Source organism: Paramacrobiotus metropolitanus, unplaced genomic scaffold (assembly GCF_019649055.1).
Source record: "Paramacrobiotus metropolitanus isolate TYO unplaced genomic scaffold, Prichtersi_v1.0 Parri_scaffold0000367, whole genome shotgun sequence".
Classification (NCBI taxonomy): Eukaryota; Metazoa; Tardigrada; class Eutardigrada; order Parachela; family Macrobiotidae; genus Paramacrobiotus; species Paramacrobiotus metropolitanus.
This window is the reverse complement of record NW_026570587.1, coordinates 11,138-27,669: the sequence shown is the minus strand read 5'-3', so window position 1 is coordinate 27,669 and position 16,532 is coordinate 11,138. Positions and strand designations below refer to the sequence as shown.

At 48.6% G+C, this 16,532-nt stretch overlaps 2 protein-coding genes across 3 annotated transcripts; one reads left to right on the top strand and one right to left on the bottom strand.

Moving 5' to 3' along the window:
- The first annotated feature begins 1,965 nt into the window (after positions 1–1,965).
- Positions 1,966–8,282, top strand: LOC129602236 (atrial natriuretic peptide receptor 1-like). Its single transcript, XM_055501231.1, has 7 exons — positions 1,966–2,143; positions 6,635–6,721; positions 6,838–6,978; positions 7,134–7,184; positions 7,359–7,535; positions 7,772–7,931; positions 8,012–8,282. The coding sequence occupies exons 1-7, from the start codon at positions 2,027–2,029 to the stop codon at positions 8,089–8,091; spliced, it is 813 nt and encodes a 270-aa protein (XP_055357206.1). The 5' UTR covers positions 1,966–2,026; the 3' UTR covers positions 8,092–8,282.
- A 1,418-nt stretch (positions 8,283–9,700) lies between these two features.
- LOC129602237 (uncharacterized) lies at positions 9,701–12,493 on the bottom strand. Of its 2 annotated transcripts, XM_055501232.1 has the most exons (10): positions 12,345–12,493; positions 12,080–12,132; positions 11,817–12,001; positions 11,525–11,758; positions 11,256–11,464; positions 11,115–11,182; positions 10,794–11,053; positions 10,385–10,713; positions 10,115–10,321; positions 9,701–10,049 (listed from the first exon to the last, which is right to left on the bottom strand). In XM_055501232.1, exons 3-10 carry the CDS (start codon positions 11,931–11,933, stop codon positions 9,764–9,766), a joined length of 1,710 nt encoding a protein of 569 aa, XP_055357207.1. In that variant the 5' UTR covers positions 11,934–12,001; positions 12,080–12,132; positions 12,345–12,493; the 3' UTR covers positions 9,701–9,763. The 2 variants fall into 2 exon arrangements, with proteins under 2 accessions (XP_055357207.1, XP_055357208.1); XM_055501233.1 differs by lacking the exon at positions 12,080–12,132.
- Between the last annotated feature and the right edge of the window lie 4,039 nt (positions 12,494–16,532).

Below are 16,532 nucleotides of genomic sequence, written 5' to 3'. Positions count from 1 at the left end.
TTTCACCAGATATGCAGGACCATCGCTTACCTGCACAACCCAAGAGGCTCCAACTTGGTCGACATAGTCAGGACCATTAACGCTCTCTACTACAAAGGAGAGGCGGACCAGGAGAAATTGGAAAAGATCATTCTTGACGAGCTGTTAGCACTGGTTAAGGATGGAACCCTGAGACGACTAACGCCTACCGGGCAGAGCCGATCCGCTTCACTATTCCCGGGTTCATCCCGCAGAAGACCCAACGGTCTCTGTATGTGTCACACGACGTGGGCACAAAATGGGATCCGGACAGAAAGAAAGCGGCGGGACCGCCGAAGGACAAGTTGACCGGCAGAGCCAAGGAGGCATACTTGATCTCCCAAGTGGCCAAACTGCCAGGCCCAAAGAAACTGCCGGTAGAGAAGCCTCCTCGACCATCCGTCACAAGACGAGAGCTGGCTGCACGCCAAGAAGCGGAAGACGAGATGCACGCAGCCGGAATTCGGCCCGTGCCCAGGGACACAGTGTCACTGCCTAACGCAGCTGGCCGGTCCAGACCTCCTTCGCCAGCCTTATCGGTCACATCCACAAAGAGCCGAAAGGCCACGGCCACAAAGAAAAGAGGGAAAAAAGATCCCTCACCGCAGCCAAGCGACTCGGACTCTGAGGACTCACAACCAGAGGACTCAGAGGATGACGAACAAGAAGAGCCGGACCAGGACCAAACCATGGAGTCCCAAAAGTCCGACTCTGACGACGATGATGACCAAAGCCCTGGTAAACTTACCATGGACCTCCCACCGGACCATGATATGGAAATACCACCCGGTGATGAGAACAAGCCACCTAGCGGTGATCAGGACATGGAGGACCAGGGCGGCGCAGAAGGCGCCGGTCAAGACCAAAGTGGCGCAGACAGCGCCGACCGGGAAAGTCAGGCCAGCGTAGAAGACGCTGAGCCGAGTGGGAGCGGTGCACAGCCCTACCGGGACAGAGTGCGAGACTCCACCTCACCAGAATCAAATGACGGTGAGATCCATTGGACTTTACCCGACCCATGCCCGGCCAAACCGCGCATAGACTATGTGCCGCCACCGAGAACCACAGTGGCGAGGAAATGGCCCAACGGAGACCCTTCAAAGAAGCCGAGGATCTCCAACACGGACGAGACATGGGCCTATATTAAGGCAGCCTTAAAGGCGTTGTCCCAAACGGGTACAACTCTTGCAACAGGAGGACTGGCCTTCCAACTTGTCCAGAAATGGAATGGCCCACCAGTCTCAAAGTCCAAAGTGATGAAATACATCCAAATGGCCTACGAACAAGGAGCCATTCTCCGGACCCATCTGCCCAACATGCAGATGTTCTACACGTTTCCACCGGAAAGACGTGATGATGCGCCTCAAGGCTATTGGGAATGGCGAAATGCCATCTTGGCGGTACTAACCACCACGCAACATCCCTTGGGCCTGACAAGAGGCGAAATGGCCAACCAACTCCTTGGACGATACAACGTCCAAATCTCGACGTACGATCCCCAGCTGAGTCACGGGAATGAATATCCCCTTAGTCGCCCGACCGGGTTGTACTACCTTAGCGAGGACGTACGATACGTCGTTAAAAAGATGCTACGCGAAGGCTGGCTCGAGCAGACCGTTGACGAGCCAGAGGCGCAGCAACGGTACCGGATGAAAAAATAACCCACCGGACCGCTATGGCCCTCGTCCCACCGAATCCGCCACCTTGGCCTCAACCAAGCCCAAGAAAAAGCGGCGTGTCCATCAGTGACCTAGGCATAGAATTTGCATAGGGTCTAGGGGGTGATCCCTAAATAATTCACCGGGCAAGAAAAGCCTAGTTAACAAATCACATGTAAAATCATAGGGACGTAAACCATAGGGCGTAATTATCATAGGGACCAGTCATAAAAGTGGACTTGACCTTATTCTGCAAGTTTCATTTCTGTTACCACAGAGAATGGGGGCTTACACCGCAGCAGAAGTACGAACCGCGATGCTCGGACTGCAGACGCAACAGCGGCGATAGCATGACACATCCTCACCGCCGGGACAATTCCTCACGGGAGTTGTTCCCCTGCGCATACCACCTGCGACCGGGCTTCCGCGATGAGAACGACCGAGCCTACTGCTTCTACCTAGAAGTGGTGAGAGGCAATTTTGACGCATACTGCCATATGACCAGCCGCGATGGAAGCCATCTGTTCCCCCTACTGAGGGACCATGAGCAGATAGAGATTTACGATCTCTATATGCAACGCAGTGGCGCCCGACAACCTGGCTGGAGCAGTACTGGAACCCAGATTCCTCCACTCAGCCAAACGGCTCGAGAACGGAAGGAGGAACGCGATCGGGAACGTCGAGCCCGTAACTCGGGTTCTGACCCGTCCTCAGGGCGTGGCCCAACGGCCGCCCCGAAAACTCATGGACACCAGCAACGGCCATCGTCAGGCTCTCAATCCTACGGATATGAGATGTCCACACCGACGACATATAACCAGATCCTGGAAAACATCAACAAAGCTATGGTTGACCAGGTGGCCAAACAGCTGATGGAAGGTGGACTGTTGGACGCCCTGAAAGGCCAATATCAGCCAGCGCGTACAGAGCAACGTACGCCACTGGCACCGCTACCGCGGAACCCAGATGACTTACGTCATCAGATCCAGAGCCGCAACCAGGACCAGAGTGGCCGCCAAAGCCGTAGCCAGCCCGAGCGCCAACCGCGCACATCACCCGGGAAACGGAACGAAACTGAGTCCAGCCTGGTTGTCGCGCAGTCCACCAAGCGACCAGAGCGAAGTGTCAGCTCAGTGGCCCACAACATCAGTATCCAAATACCAATGGAGACTGAGGCCACATTTCCAGCGGCGGACCTACCGGTCCAGCCTGCAACATCTGGCAGCACTTCGGACTTTGATCCTTACAAGTATGCTGAGGACCAGGGTATTAACATCCGGCCACTTCCCCACCGGGTTGTGACGGATTACATCATGGGTGCCATCCCATACCCCAGGGACAAATGGGCCCAAGTTGACGCCATGGTCCAAAATCTGCAAACCTTCGTCACCCGGTCAGGCCTCGAAATGGAAATGCAGAGGAAAGAGTGGCCCCGTGACTTTAACATGAAGGACCACATTGAGAACCGAGAAGGCTACCCAATGGTCCGTGACAATGCTCTATCGAGCATCACGGACGTAAACTTACTTGGACAGCCCATCACCAGACCGGACTGGAATGACTTGTGCCAATTGCACATTAAGGACGACCAACTTGACGTCGTCAAGTATCTGGCCCAGTTTGTCCTACCGGACGCGAACGCCAGTTTCATCATTGCAGCTTGCAGAGCGGCCATAGAAATCCCATGCAAGCCAGCGGATCACAAGGATGACCCAGAAACGCAAAAATACTCCTATAACGGCACGATGATACGCATCTTTGCCTCCAGACTTGGTCATCTACACTGCCATTGGGAACTGGAAGTTGCCTACCGGCAAGGGAAAATCGTCCCTCGGCTGTTGACCCAAGTGGCTCTCCTGGGAAACCAGATCCACGAGATTGAAGCGGGAGCAAAATTCAAAGCGCCCTGAACATTTACAGGAACCGCTCTAAAGATTACCGCTATAAACAGCCAACGGACTTCGACGACAATGCGGAAGTGTTCGTTAATCGAACAGCAACCAGGAAACTTCCAACGAAGTTTCGAACCCAGCGATCCTCAACAGGATCGTCCGCACACGTCCAAACCCAGGACGTCCAACCAGACCAAGAAGTCCAGCCGGCCAGCACCTCCAGCCAAAATCAACAAAACCTGACAGAACAGGAATTGGCGGCAATGGAAGAAAGCGTCATCGACCCACTCAATTCTGGGTCGGGCGATGGCGACCAAGCCGGACAAGGAGGGCAGGGATAGGCCAATGGCCATTCCTGCATGTTGGCCCTAAACAGGGACCAACATCAGCTGGACCGGACTTGAACACCATGATGGGTGCAATCCAACGGTTGTTACCCTCGCCCAACAAACGTGGCTTACGGCCATGTACCGTTTACCTTACCGGACCTAAATCCCTGGATCTTAACCGGATTCCCCGGATAGGCTCTGGCTTAGCGGCCGGGACCATGAATTTGGCTCGGCCATCCCAGACCATCCGACGGAGTCCACTGGACCGAACTTGGCACAACGCCTAAGTTCACCGGCACGGAAAGGATCCAGCGCCCAGAATGTGGCGACGGCCCGCATAGAAGTTGCGACAAGCCGTGGATCAGCCTGGCCCGCATACAAGTTGCGACAAGCCAAGGCTAAGCCCTGGCCCATAGAAGTTGGACCAGGCCCACTATGCGTCTAACCGACCATAGATGGCTCACGAGTTTAGTTGCCATACCAGGCAACTGGGACAAGTGAGTTTGGGAGCCACATAGAAGTTGTGGTACACCCACTTTGCATGCCATGTCCAACATCCTCACCACGGACCGCCCAGAGGCCCATCCAAAAGATGCACCGCCCGAGGCCAAAAGAGGATGCTTCTAGTCAGCAGACCGACTCCTTTGTGGAAAACGCCTACCGGCGTCCACAACTTAATTTTTTTTGGAGTTTGGCCCGGCCAACCTGATGTTTTCGTCAGACGCCACTTAATTTTGTTATGGCCACGGTCTCAGGGAAACCTACCTGACTCATCGGACATGGTAGCCAACTCATGGCCCACGGCCAGTGAGACGGACCAACTTTGGCCCGCCATCAACTTTGGACCGTCGAAAAAACGACTAAGTCCTTTTGGCCCGCCATACACCTTGGACCGTCGAAAAAACGACTAAGTCCTTTTGGCCTGCCATACACCTTGGACCGTCGAAAAATCGACTAAGTCCATTTGGCCCGCCATCAACCGCGGACAGTCGAAAAATCGACTGTCCGCGGAAGTCTTTTGGCCCGTCCAACGACGTGGCCCACCGAGAATTTTCTAAGTCTTTTGGCCCGTCCAACGACGTGGCCACTGGAAAATCGACTAAGTCTTTTGGCCCGTCCAATGACGTGGCACATCAAAAAGCGACTAAGTCCACAACGGAGAGCCAAAACCGGTTATGCAGGACCCACTCCCCTCCAAAGGCTGCAATCAAGGCCGAACCATTCCAGAACCCTGTATCCCGGTCCAGAGCATGTCAGAGACCGAGTTTGGACCGCCCCAACGGGTTTGGCCCATTACACCACTTGGTCCTCGGACTTAGAAATTTTCCCATGTTGGCCCTCCTGGACTTAGAAGATTTTTGGACCTAGGAGCATGACCAAACCGGCATGCAAGGCCGAAACCGGTCCAAATTAGAGACCCATATGGGCCACCCAAACGGAATCGGTCCAAGCATACCATTTCGGATAGCAGGAGCACCCCTCCCGCTCAGAGGCATCATTTAAAAGCCTTTATGACCACCCTAACGGGTTTGGTCCATTTCACTACAGGAGCACCTCTCCTGTCCAGAGACATCACTCTGGCCCACCATGGACTGCCCAACCGGGCTTGGTCCACCACCATCAGGAAGGGAACAACTTGTCCTTGCGCATGCAACTGTGCCTTCCTCATACAACTCCGCTGGAATTACTTCACTGGACCCTTGTGGACATCTCTGGGAACCGTCGCCCCGGATTCACAGGACCAGACATATCCTACCGGATAAAGCGGACCGTTGACTAGGACCCCTGTGGACACAAGCGGCCCTGTGGTATACCTAGTCGGAATAAGCCTTTTGTTTCGTCTAGTTTTTTTAACCAAACCTGGTTTTTCTAGACTTTATTAACCAAAGATGATGTTTTTATTTGGCCATTTAACCAAAGGAATTGGCTTTGGGATCTCTAACTATGATCTTACTTTCTTTAATTCTCACCGGAATTGTGATCTTTTTATTTCGATGTTTAACCTAAGAGCCTTATAAACTTTATTTTTTTACTTGTTCGACCAACCAAGCCTTCAAACCCCACTGGAACCCCCAGCAACCAGAGTGCACTCCAGATTTCGGCCGTTCGGTGCACTGCACCGCGGGTCTGGAGGAAGCGACCCTACCGGGTTTAGAGACAAAGTGGCATCCGGCCCTACCGGGTATCGGATCCTGGCACCCTACCGGGTCGGCCAGGGGCAGAGTCGGAAGGTGCTCGCAGGAGCTCCCACTCCCGCCCAGAGGCATGTCAGAGACCGCTCACTCGAGGCGGTAGACACCTCTTGTGGCTTTGCTCTGTCGCCCGCCCGCACATGGCTACTCCATTCGTGCCGCGCTATTACGCTGCTTACTCAGCGTATACTTTGTCTACGCTGACCAATCAGCGCATTTCTCTGCACTCTTGGGGGTGGAGCCCTGCGCCTACGGGCGATTCCATGCTTTGCCGCATCAGCTGTTGCATACCCGCAGCACGCGGAATCATTAATCACGATTCCTCACCAGCGCACTGCAGGCACTTTTTCCAGCTTTTCCCACATTGGGTTTTCTGTTGGTTTTGTGTGTTGTTGCTTTATTGTTATCACAATAAAGGCTGTATTTGCCCCATTTCTTCCTGCTTCTGTGTCAGATCTGACAAAGCCATTACAACAACGCTCATGCGCCAGTTGTGCGTCCACCCAACTTCTCTTTGGTAAATTCTCTTGTTCAACTTATGGCAGGTTTACTTCACAATTGAGCTGTTTCAAAGCGCAAAATTCTTTGGCAATATAACTTGGAATACCGGGGAGAGCGATGGACGGGATTCAGTAAGGACAAATGGCAAGAAAGGTCATCGGTCTTCCATGATTTTTCTGCTTACCACTTATCAAGAATTTGTGCTTCACTAAAGCTCTGCTTGTTTGATTCTTATATTTCTATTTAGGATGCCCGAACCGCTTTTAGTTCCCTGTTTAAGATATCTCTACGTAATCCGGATGTCACACCCGAATATCGTAATGTTACTGATGAAATAAAGCGTCGATCCGAAAATATATTTGGCTACACATTTGCCCTGGAAGAGGAAGTAAGTAAATTAAATAAACCAGTCATTACTGTAAGCTAAACAGTAAACAGTTAGCTTTACCAGCCAATCAATCGCCGGTATACAAACGCCCTAGTCGTATCTCCATTAACAGATCATTACATATAAATAATCCCTTCTGTTTTCCTGTATTCAAGGTGAATCCATTTGCCATGGCAAACTATTATGCCCTTGTCATTTTCGCCCAGGTAATGGTCGATATACCGTACGTAGTATCCGATTTTCAACAAATTCAGTGTTGTACCAATGTTAACCAATCCGCAGTGAGCGCCAGTGTTTATTACTGATAACTTACGGCAGAGCAATAAAACGAAAGCAACGTTTTTTTTATTGTACCCTGCATAAGTAAATCTGGCTTCCAGGTAGTAAACCAAACTATAGCACTTGGGAGAAATCCCCTTGACGGGGGCGCATTGAACAGGCTCATGTGGAACCGCACATACACCATCCTAGGCCAGGATATCATCCTTAACGCTAACGGTGATCGCGAAGCGGACTGGGCACTGAATCAAATGGATGTCGAAACTGGAAATTTTGTGGTATGTAATATACAATACATTAGCGACTGTTCTTTGTCCATTAGGTAAACTGCGTTTCCGCCGGTGAACTTAAATCGGGGAGCGGTAGTCCTCACTAAAAAGGCTTAAAGTAAATTCTTTGATCATAAGCACGCATGTAGCCTTCCGTCGCTTTACTTCGTGAATGTGACGTGAAATATGTTTCACTAACGTAAGCGGGCTAATATTTTGCTGAGGATTGTCCTGTCTGTTTTTAGCCGGTTATGGAATATTCAGCCAAGCGTAAAGCTCTAGAATCATCTCGCAATCCAGTGGACAACAGCATCCGCAAAATTGTGTGGTACAAGCGTGGCAGTCCGCCTCCTAACGAGCCAAAATGTGGGTATCGTGGAACTAGTCCAGACTGTCTGGCCAAAGGTAGGTGTTTTTTTAAAGAGACTTTAACATATCTAATTTGCTAATCATTTGTTTTAAATCGAATGTGTTCGGGATTTCAGGGCAAGGTACCCAATATTCAAAGATAGGCGCTGCCGGCCGGAACCTGTTGGACAGTGTGAACGTGTTGTTAACGTGGTGATAGCATGCTTTTCACTAATGACATTCCTATTTTTCTCGGATCGGCAAACAATTTCTTCAAGTTTCGTGACGCTTTCGTTGTAACGAATCCAACGTTAATGTTTAATATGAGCTGTAAAAGCGATTCTGCCATCGCCAGCAAAATTTCTTAGAACCTGTGTGGAAATTCGTGTGTTTTACAAAGAATCGTTACTGCAGTTAATGACGCAAAAACACAATGGCAGAAAGATTTAAATGTCGCTAATTTTATTGTGCGTGGGATAATGCCATCAAACACTTCGCTTCCTTTATTTCGGTTTATTATAGCCGTAAACCAACCAGTTTTTCTGCGGAAGGAAATGTGAGAACGTGGTGGTGGTGGTGGTGACTGGTGAGCGTTTCTCAAACCATTGCTGCCTACCCTGCAGGCATATTTAAGAATAGCCGCCACATTATCCGCAGACAGATCGTCGAGGGTGATGTCGGTAAAGTTCGAAAGTATTGCCAAGGATTGTATGGGAGTATACTGTATGCCAAGATAGTGCCTTTTTCAGACAAGTTTTTCTTTTGGCTATGGCTATTTTGCCGCAGTATAACAATAGGGGTCTGAATATCCCTCAGGCTATTTTGCCGCACACTGCGCCGGAATAGCCAGTTGGCTATTTTGCCGCACTATGGTGGAGGGTAGGCACACTTCGGGACATTAGTGACAGAAATGCAAAACAGCGAGGCTGCTGGTGTTATCCGCTGTTTGCACGGTTCAAAATTGCTGGTCACTGTTTGCTGCTGTATGTAGTAACTGTTCACCGCTGTTTGTTACTGTTTGCTACTTTTAGCCACTGTTCTATGCTGTTTCTTACTGTTTGCCATAATTAATCACTGTTCGCCGCTGTTAACCGTTGTATCTGACTGTTCTCTGCTGTTAACCGCTGTTTGCTACTGTTTGCCACTGTTCTCTGCTGTTTCTTACTGTTTGCCACAATTAATCACTGTTCGCCGCTGTTAACCGTTGTATCTGACTGTTCTCTGCTGTTAACCGCTGTTTGCTACTGTTTGCAACTGTTCTCTGCTGTTTCTTACTGTTTGTCACAATTAATCACTGTTCGCCGCTGTTAACCGTTGTATCTGACTGTTCTCTGCTGTTAATCGCTGTTTGCTACTGTTTGCCACTGTTCTCTGCTGTTTCGTACTGTTTGCCACAATTAATCACTGTTCGCCGCTGTTAACCGTTGTATCTGACTGTTCTCTGCTGTTAACCGCTGTTTGCTACTGTTTGCCACTGTTCTCTGCTGTTTCTTACTGTTTGCTACTATTATTCACTGTTCGCCGCTGTTAACTGCTGTTTGTCAGTGTTCTTATCTGTTAGCCACTGCTTACCGCAGTTTGCTGCTGTTCACTACTGTTCACCACTGTTAGTTGCTGCCTTCTACTTTTTGCCGCTGTTAACCGCTGTTTGTACGCGTTTGCTGCTGTTTCTTACTTTTTGCTACTGTTAATCGCTGTTTGCGCAGATTAATGCTGCTAATAACTGCTCACCGCTGTTTGCTGCATTAACTGTACTCAACAGGTGACTGCTTCCAGTAACTATTCTTTTTCAAGAATAACCTGTATTTTGGTATTTATTAGGCAGCTAAACGCGCACTAACCTTTATTGAAGCCACACAAACAAATTGTGAAATTAGAAAATGCCGTGTTCACATTGTGTTACTTCGCCTTCGTCCGTTAAAATGTATTGGTAAACAACCTTTTGCCATCGACTTTTCCACGTGACAGTTATGCATACGGCTTATAACATGCAAAAAAAATTCTTGTCGTCTTTTTCCCATTACGAAAAGCGAGGCTTTGAAATTTCGCAGTTGGGAAAACACTTGCTCTGCAGATTCCGTGTTGATCGAAGTCCCGTTTCCGTGTATGGCGGCTAGTTTTTCGTCGGCGTTGTACTTAGTGAAGCATTCAGGCTTGTGATTACGCATATGGAACCTGTTGATTGCGTTTCTGGCTGTACAGACTTGTTTTAATGTGTCTAGATATAAAAGTTAAATTACCTGTCGATCACTTTCTGTACTTTAAACCACATTGTTGAATAAGGTGCCGGGTATGGCAGCTCTTCTGCTGCTTGTCGCAGAGCGTTCAAATGGCACATATCGTCATAACAGAGTGTAAAACGCGCATAATCTGCTGGGTTTCGCGTAGACAGCTCCTGGAACAGGTATTCCACTGTATGGAAAAACACTTGCGAAGACGATTCCGACCTACAAAAAAGTTCATCATGATAATACTCGCTTATCATTTAAGAACTATAAGATTTAACTAACCCATATAAAGGTCGAAACATTCGAATGATACCACCGGCTGTTACGAAAAACAGCCAGCCACGAGATCGTGATTTCAGATATCTGTGTTGGCCCAAGTTTTTGCGGCAAGCCAAGGTTGTGGTAAATATCTCGGCAGTGTCGCTCTCAGTTTCCAGAGCTGCTGCTACTAAGGTATCATTAAGCCTTGCTTTTCTTTCGGCTGCAGCAGTAACCGGAAGACCTTCCGCTCTGGCAATATCAATGTGCGCTTTGCAATATAAAAAGCCAGATAGCGGCTCCTCAGTGCACTGACGAGGAAATTTAAGGAGCGGGAACTTTGAATGAGTTTTCTGAAATTTTTACCGTTAGCTTGTGTGAGCAATAATCATCTGGTTGTGAAATATTACTATTTACAGTGTAACCATGTCACCTTAATGAGGAAAGAGCAGATCACGTGGCTAAATTTCCAGTTACCATCCATAGCCACAGCGTCCCTGCATCCCCTTCCAATACAGATTTCGTAATGGTCATGTGGCAGCAGTTCAGATCTAAGCGTTTGATTGAGGTCTGTCAGCGCTTCATCCCAGTCGTTTTCCGCCGTCAAACCCACGCTTAGCTTTCCCAAGCGCCGCAGATATTCTTCTATATGGTACTTAAAAAAAGCCTCCGCAAGTTGCTTACGATTGTAGTCTGTAATAATATCAGATTTTTTATATTACGTCCTGAACGTATCCCAGTGCATTACGCTCACCATCTGAAATGCCGAAAGCGTTCTGTACAGACGAAGAAAAAGCTTGAAAGCTGCATTGCTTAAAATACCTAAAAGAAAACTACTTGTAGCGGAAACCTAAATTACAAATAATCAAATATAAAAAGCGGGAGAATATCTTACATGTCACTAGTTATTAAAATGCACAGTCGTCTTGTGCAACAAAGTTCACGCGAAATTTCAACATATGGTCGCGGTGTGTCATATAAGAAAAACTTTTTCTTATCTGAGTCGAAGAATGTGGAATAGCGATAGTAGCTTTTGCAAGAACGACAGCGAAGGTTAAATCTCCAGCATTTTGTGTGAGTGCATTCGATGTCGCTGACGGTGCACTGCAAAAATAAACACAAATGCTAATTTCGGAAGTTCGTATACAAGTATTATTACTTTACCAGATCCGGAGAATCATGATGGGTGTGTAAAGCGGAAGGGTCACTTTGTTGACCGTTTTTTGATTTCCGGATTTGACGGCAGCCGTTAAGCAAACGCTTGGAAGTAGGTGGCAAAAGGATTATGGGGTCGCGGGGATTACGCGCGAACATTTCGAAAACATCGGGGTGCTTTTTTAGTTCGTTTGCAATTCGCAGCAGAGTTGACTGGTCGCAATCAAGATGCAGTGTAATCTTCTGTAACAGCGATTGGATTGAACAAACAGTAGTTATTTACTGAAGAAATGGTACGAACCTTCCAAATAGCCGGAAATTTTGAATGAAGCTGCGGCCACATTTGGAGAACACGCGCAGCCTTCCGAACATTGCTCAACCCATTACTTGATATAAATGAAGTTTCTTCGTCACACATGGCCAGTCTTTTGCCGGCACTTCAACTTTCAAAGATAAACTCGCGGGAGTTCGTTCCGAGAGCCCTTACTGTGTATTTCAAAAAAATTAAATTTGGTGCCATCAATAAATTAAATCTGGTGCCATAAATTTGTTTCCATTTGATACCCTTTTTAATCTGCTTGGTGCATCCGTGTATATTGTGCAGTGTGCATATCGCGCTATGGGAACAATGCCAGTTAATAAATAATTTGTTTTAATTTTTTTATTCTTCAAACAAGTTAGTCGCTAACATGCTATTAGTGCAGAGTACTTTTACCACAGAACTCAGAAAATTTTTTCTAGTTGGAACGCGCACACTCAGCTGTTTTGAAGCTTTGAACAAACAAATAAAAATTTAATGCTAATTGAAAAAAATCATTTATTGGCTTACTTCGGCTCTGCGCTCCACAAAAGTTTTATCGGTGACGGCAGCGGATGCGGTGGGCGCAACAGAATTATCCACAGCAGAATTAGAGGAATTAGTACGCGGCACTTGCTTTTTTGGATTCTTCGACATTTTGGCTAGTACCACATAATGATGTGTAAGTGAATTTAAAAGTAAAGTCCAAATAAAGCCTACTCAGGCTCGCGGAATATTAAAGCACGAACGTTTCCCTGACGACACTGTAGACAATGTTTTTGCTTAGCGCAAGCAGCAAGTGCAAAAGCTATACCGAAGTATCTGAAGCTTAAAATGATACACGAATGATTATAAGTAACGTAAATCACTTCGCTGATCGTCTTCACACAAAGACGTAAGCAGGTCAAAAAGTAAGCAAATGGCTAGCGCATCCGTGTGGCTGGAGCATCCGTGTGGTAGTCTGCCACTGAGATTTCCGCGAAGATCCTGTTGACCTTTTCACTAAAATGTTTATTGTGCTGTGACTCGAAAACAGTTGGAAACAGCACAGTACAGTTAGAAATAGCGAAGTACAGTAAGAAACAGCAGAGAACAGTGGACAACAGTAAGAAACAGCGAAGTACAGTTAGAAACAGCGAAGCACAGTAAGAAACAGCAGAGAACAGTTGGAAACAGTGGACAACAGTTAGAAACAGCGAAGTACAGTAAGAAACAGCAGAGAACAGTTGGAAACGGTGGACAACAGTTAGAAACAGCGAAGCACAGTAAGAAACAGCAGAGAACAGTTGGAAACAGTGGACAACAGTTAGAAACAGCAGAGAACAATGGGGTGCAAAAACAGCGGTGAGTAGTTTATTATTTTTTTTGAAAATTAATGATAGTGGTTTAACAACTTTAATAATACTTGCTTTAATATATGGTTTAATATTTCGCATTATACTGGCGTTCCATGCCGCATTATTCGATGCTGTTATGCGCTGTTTGCTGCTGTTCCTTGCTGTTTCCTGCTGTTATTCCTTAATGTCCCGAAGTGTGCCTACCATGCTATGGTGGGCGAAATAGCTTGTTGGCTATTTTACCGCAAACTGCGTTAAAACAGCTCGTTAGCTATTTTGCCGCACAATGGACGGGAACAGGATAATTATAAGGTTGATGCTGCGTGCTCGGGTGACTTCACGGGCGTTTGCAGTGTGCACGGAGTCCGGGCAAGGGTGTTGGCTGCATGTACGGCATTTTAAATTTGTGTCATTTTACGTTAACATATTGGCTGATTTGATTCTGCTTTATGTTTTATGAATTTTTTGACGTAATAACATCTTGTGGTTTCCCACGTTTTAGTCAGTCTAATCTAGGACCTAAGAAAACATAAGAAACCTAAGAAACCTAAGAAAACAACGTTAACTGTGGTCAGCTTCCATAGACCACCATGTTAAGTTTGTGGAAACGTATTTCAGTGAGGATTGATTTTCCTCACTTGAAACATGTTCAAATATAGGTGGGTGGGCAAGACACTTTCCTTGGTGGGCAAGACACTTTTCTTGCCCACCGGATAATGTGAATACACCATAGTGACAAATAATTTTGTTTTTGCGGCTCAGAGTTTATTTGACGCGGCTTTGATGCAGGTGGTTATGGTGTCAGTTGCATGCTTTCATAAGCGGGTGCCAGGTGAGTTCGCGACGGATCCAGCTAAAAAATGGTTGTTCCAGGATCCATCCCGAAAACGAACGCGGTAGTCATGGCTATCGCATTCCACTTCCCGCTGCTTTTGGCATCACTCACTTCAGTTTTATGCCCTTCATCCAGATTATAATCTTTTTCCAATTTTAAAATATAATAATTCTGAAACAAAAGAAATCACCCGTGCCCGCAGCCAACGCCCGTTCCCAAACTCCGTGCACGCAGTCAACACCGTGCGGACCCAAAAAGGTCACCCGTGCACGCAGCCAACATCCGTGTTTACCCGTGCACGCAGCCATATTGAAAAGTATTTTGTGTCATACCGCACGTTACGTTAGCATAGACGAGAGAAGATGTGTCCAAAACGACCGGTCGTCTCATACAACCGCCGGTCGTATTGGACGGTTACATACGTCTGTAGTTAGCTGGCACATTAGTCGGACCGCACCTAACAAAACGGACGGAAAACCCTCCGGGCATGCATGGACAGCCCGCTGAAAAAGGGCGAGAATCACACGCCCGCTTGGCAACCCGGCATCCCGGTGGGCACTGCGGACCAAACCGAGCCGGTGAACAAACAATACGGAGAACGGTTGGCGGAAAAAGCAGTGGGTGGATCCTAACGCGGCACGGCAGCCAGATCACCCGGCCCGGGTGGAGCGGACCAGCTTACACCAACGGTACCTCGGCAGAGTTCGACCAAGACCTCAGTCGAGCGCCTTACGGGCGAGTCGACCATACCGTCGCCGGTCGACATTGTTCGAGCCGGAATTGTTCCAGTGTCTCTAGTAGTCGGCAGCCCGGAATTGACACTGAAGGCGGACAGAACTCGACCCGACCCGAACGAACCGGTATTCCAGACGCCGGAAGGACAGCAATTCCAGAACCTTAGTGGGCCGATAAACGGACAATCAGCCCATCTGACAGTCCAGTTAACAGCCGCCCGGAACAAGATCGACCGGAAGAAGGCAACCTTGGCGGAAATGATGCGACTACTACCACCCTGAATAAGGAAAATGCGGACGTGACAGAAGACACCAACCGACTCCAAAAACGGGTGGACACTTCCGCGACCGAGAGCGTCTACCTTAGGCAGGAGTGCAGTAAAAGAACCGTAGCGATAGAGATGCTGCAGCGACAGCTTTGGACGGCAACAAAAGAAGGGACGCGTACAAGGAAAAGCCAAAAAAAATCTCTGGTCGAGTCAGCCGAGTTCATCGCATGAACCGTCAAAGTTCCGAAGGAGCAGACGGATGTATTTTTGAAATACGTCAACCTAGAACAGGAACTGGGAACAACGATACACCGGACGGAACAGCTTGAGAAACTAGTAGCCGGCTTGAAGACAAATCTGACGACAGCCGGGCGCCGCGGACTGCTACTCCGCGGCCACTTGGCTCGGTGGGAATGAACGACACGGCACTCCGGACTACCAATGCGGCGAGACGGACAAACCCAACGAAGCCGGACGGACAGTCGAGACAGACAGGAGCAGATAGAAGGCTTAAAAATCGAACGCCGCAGCCGCACGAATCCATCCTGAGTGATGAATCAAACAGGTGGTAGAAACAGGCTGACACGAGGAACCTAATCGACGTGGTGGACGACTGCGCCACATCTGACATGATGATCTTTTAATATCAGCCCGGCACGGCGCCTTCCGCATTTCCCGGTGGTCTGCTGCCACGCTCGGCTGGTCGCGTCAATACCGCGACTCTTCTTCCGTCAATTACTCCGGCGCCGTATTTCTGGCGTCTCGCCGAGGGCGGACCAATTTATGTTGGTGACAAGGAGCTTCCTCGATGTCGGCTATCGTAGTCGTAGCCGCCCTTGTCCAGTTGTCACTTTCTGACGATGACTTCGGTCCTGGGTCTGATGTCGTGTTCGCGCTAGCGTAGGCTGTCGCACCGTCCGTTCTTGTCGGCAGGGTTCATCCTCCGGTTGTCGTTTAACCGCGGCTGCCATTGTTCTCCGACAGCTTGCAAATGTGCCGGGCGAGGCTGTGCTCCGACTAAGACGAGTTGCTGTCCATACTGCACTAAGCCCGTGTGCAATACGGCCTGCTGATACATCCGGCCGACCGGCTGTCCAAATTTCATGCTTCAGTATTGCATCATGCGACGAGAATCGCCGGGACGCGAAACGCCCTGGTCAACGGGATGAGCAGGCCGATGCCGACCGAGACTAACGACACCGGAAAGAGAAGCTGAGAGTCCTGGCCGATGTTGATCGGAGCCGACACAACGTTAGCAAATCTAATAATCTCGGGAGAGCGCTGATATCGGCCAGCCTGCCAGTTCGACGGCGATATGCGAAAACAGGACGGATGGGTGTACCAGCTTTGCCGCCTACACAAAAGACACAAATTAGTCGGTAACTTAGTAATCTCTGAGTTCATTGTCGTACGTGAGCAGACTCGAACCGGACATGTGGCGGACTAGTGCTAGGAACCGACGGCAGAAGAACAGAAGGACGGTTGGGCGTTCGATGTCTGGATAACCTAGTTTACGGCTCGATTTGCCGATCAAAAGGATGATG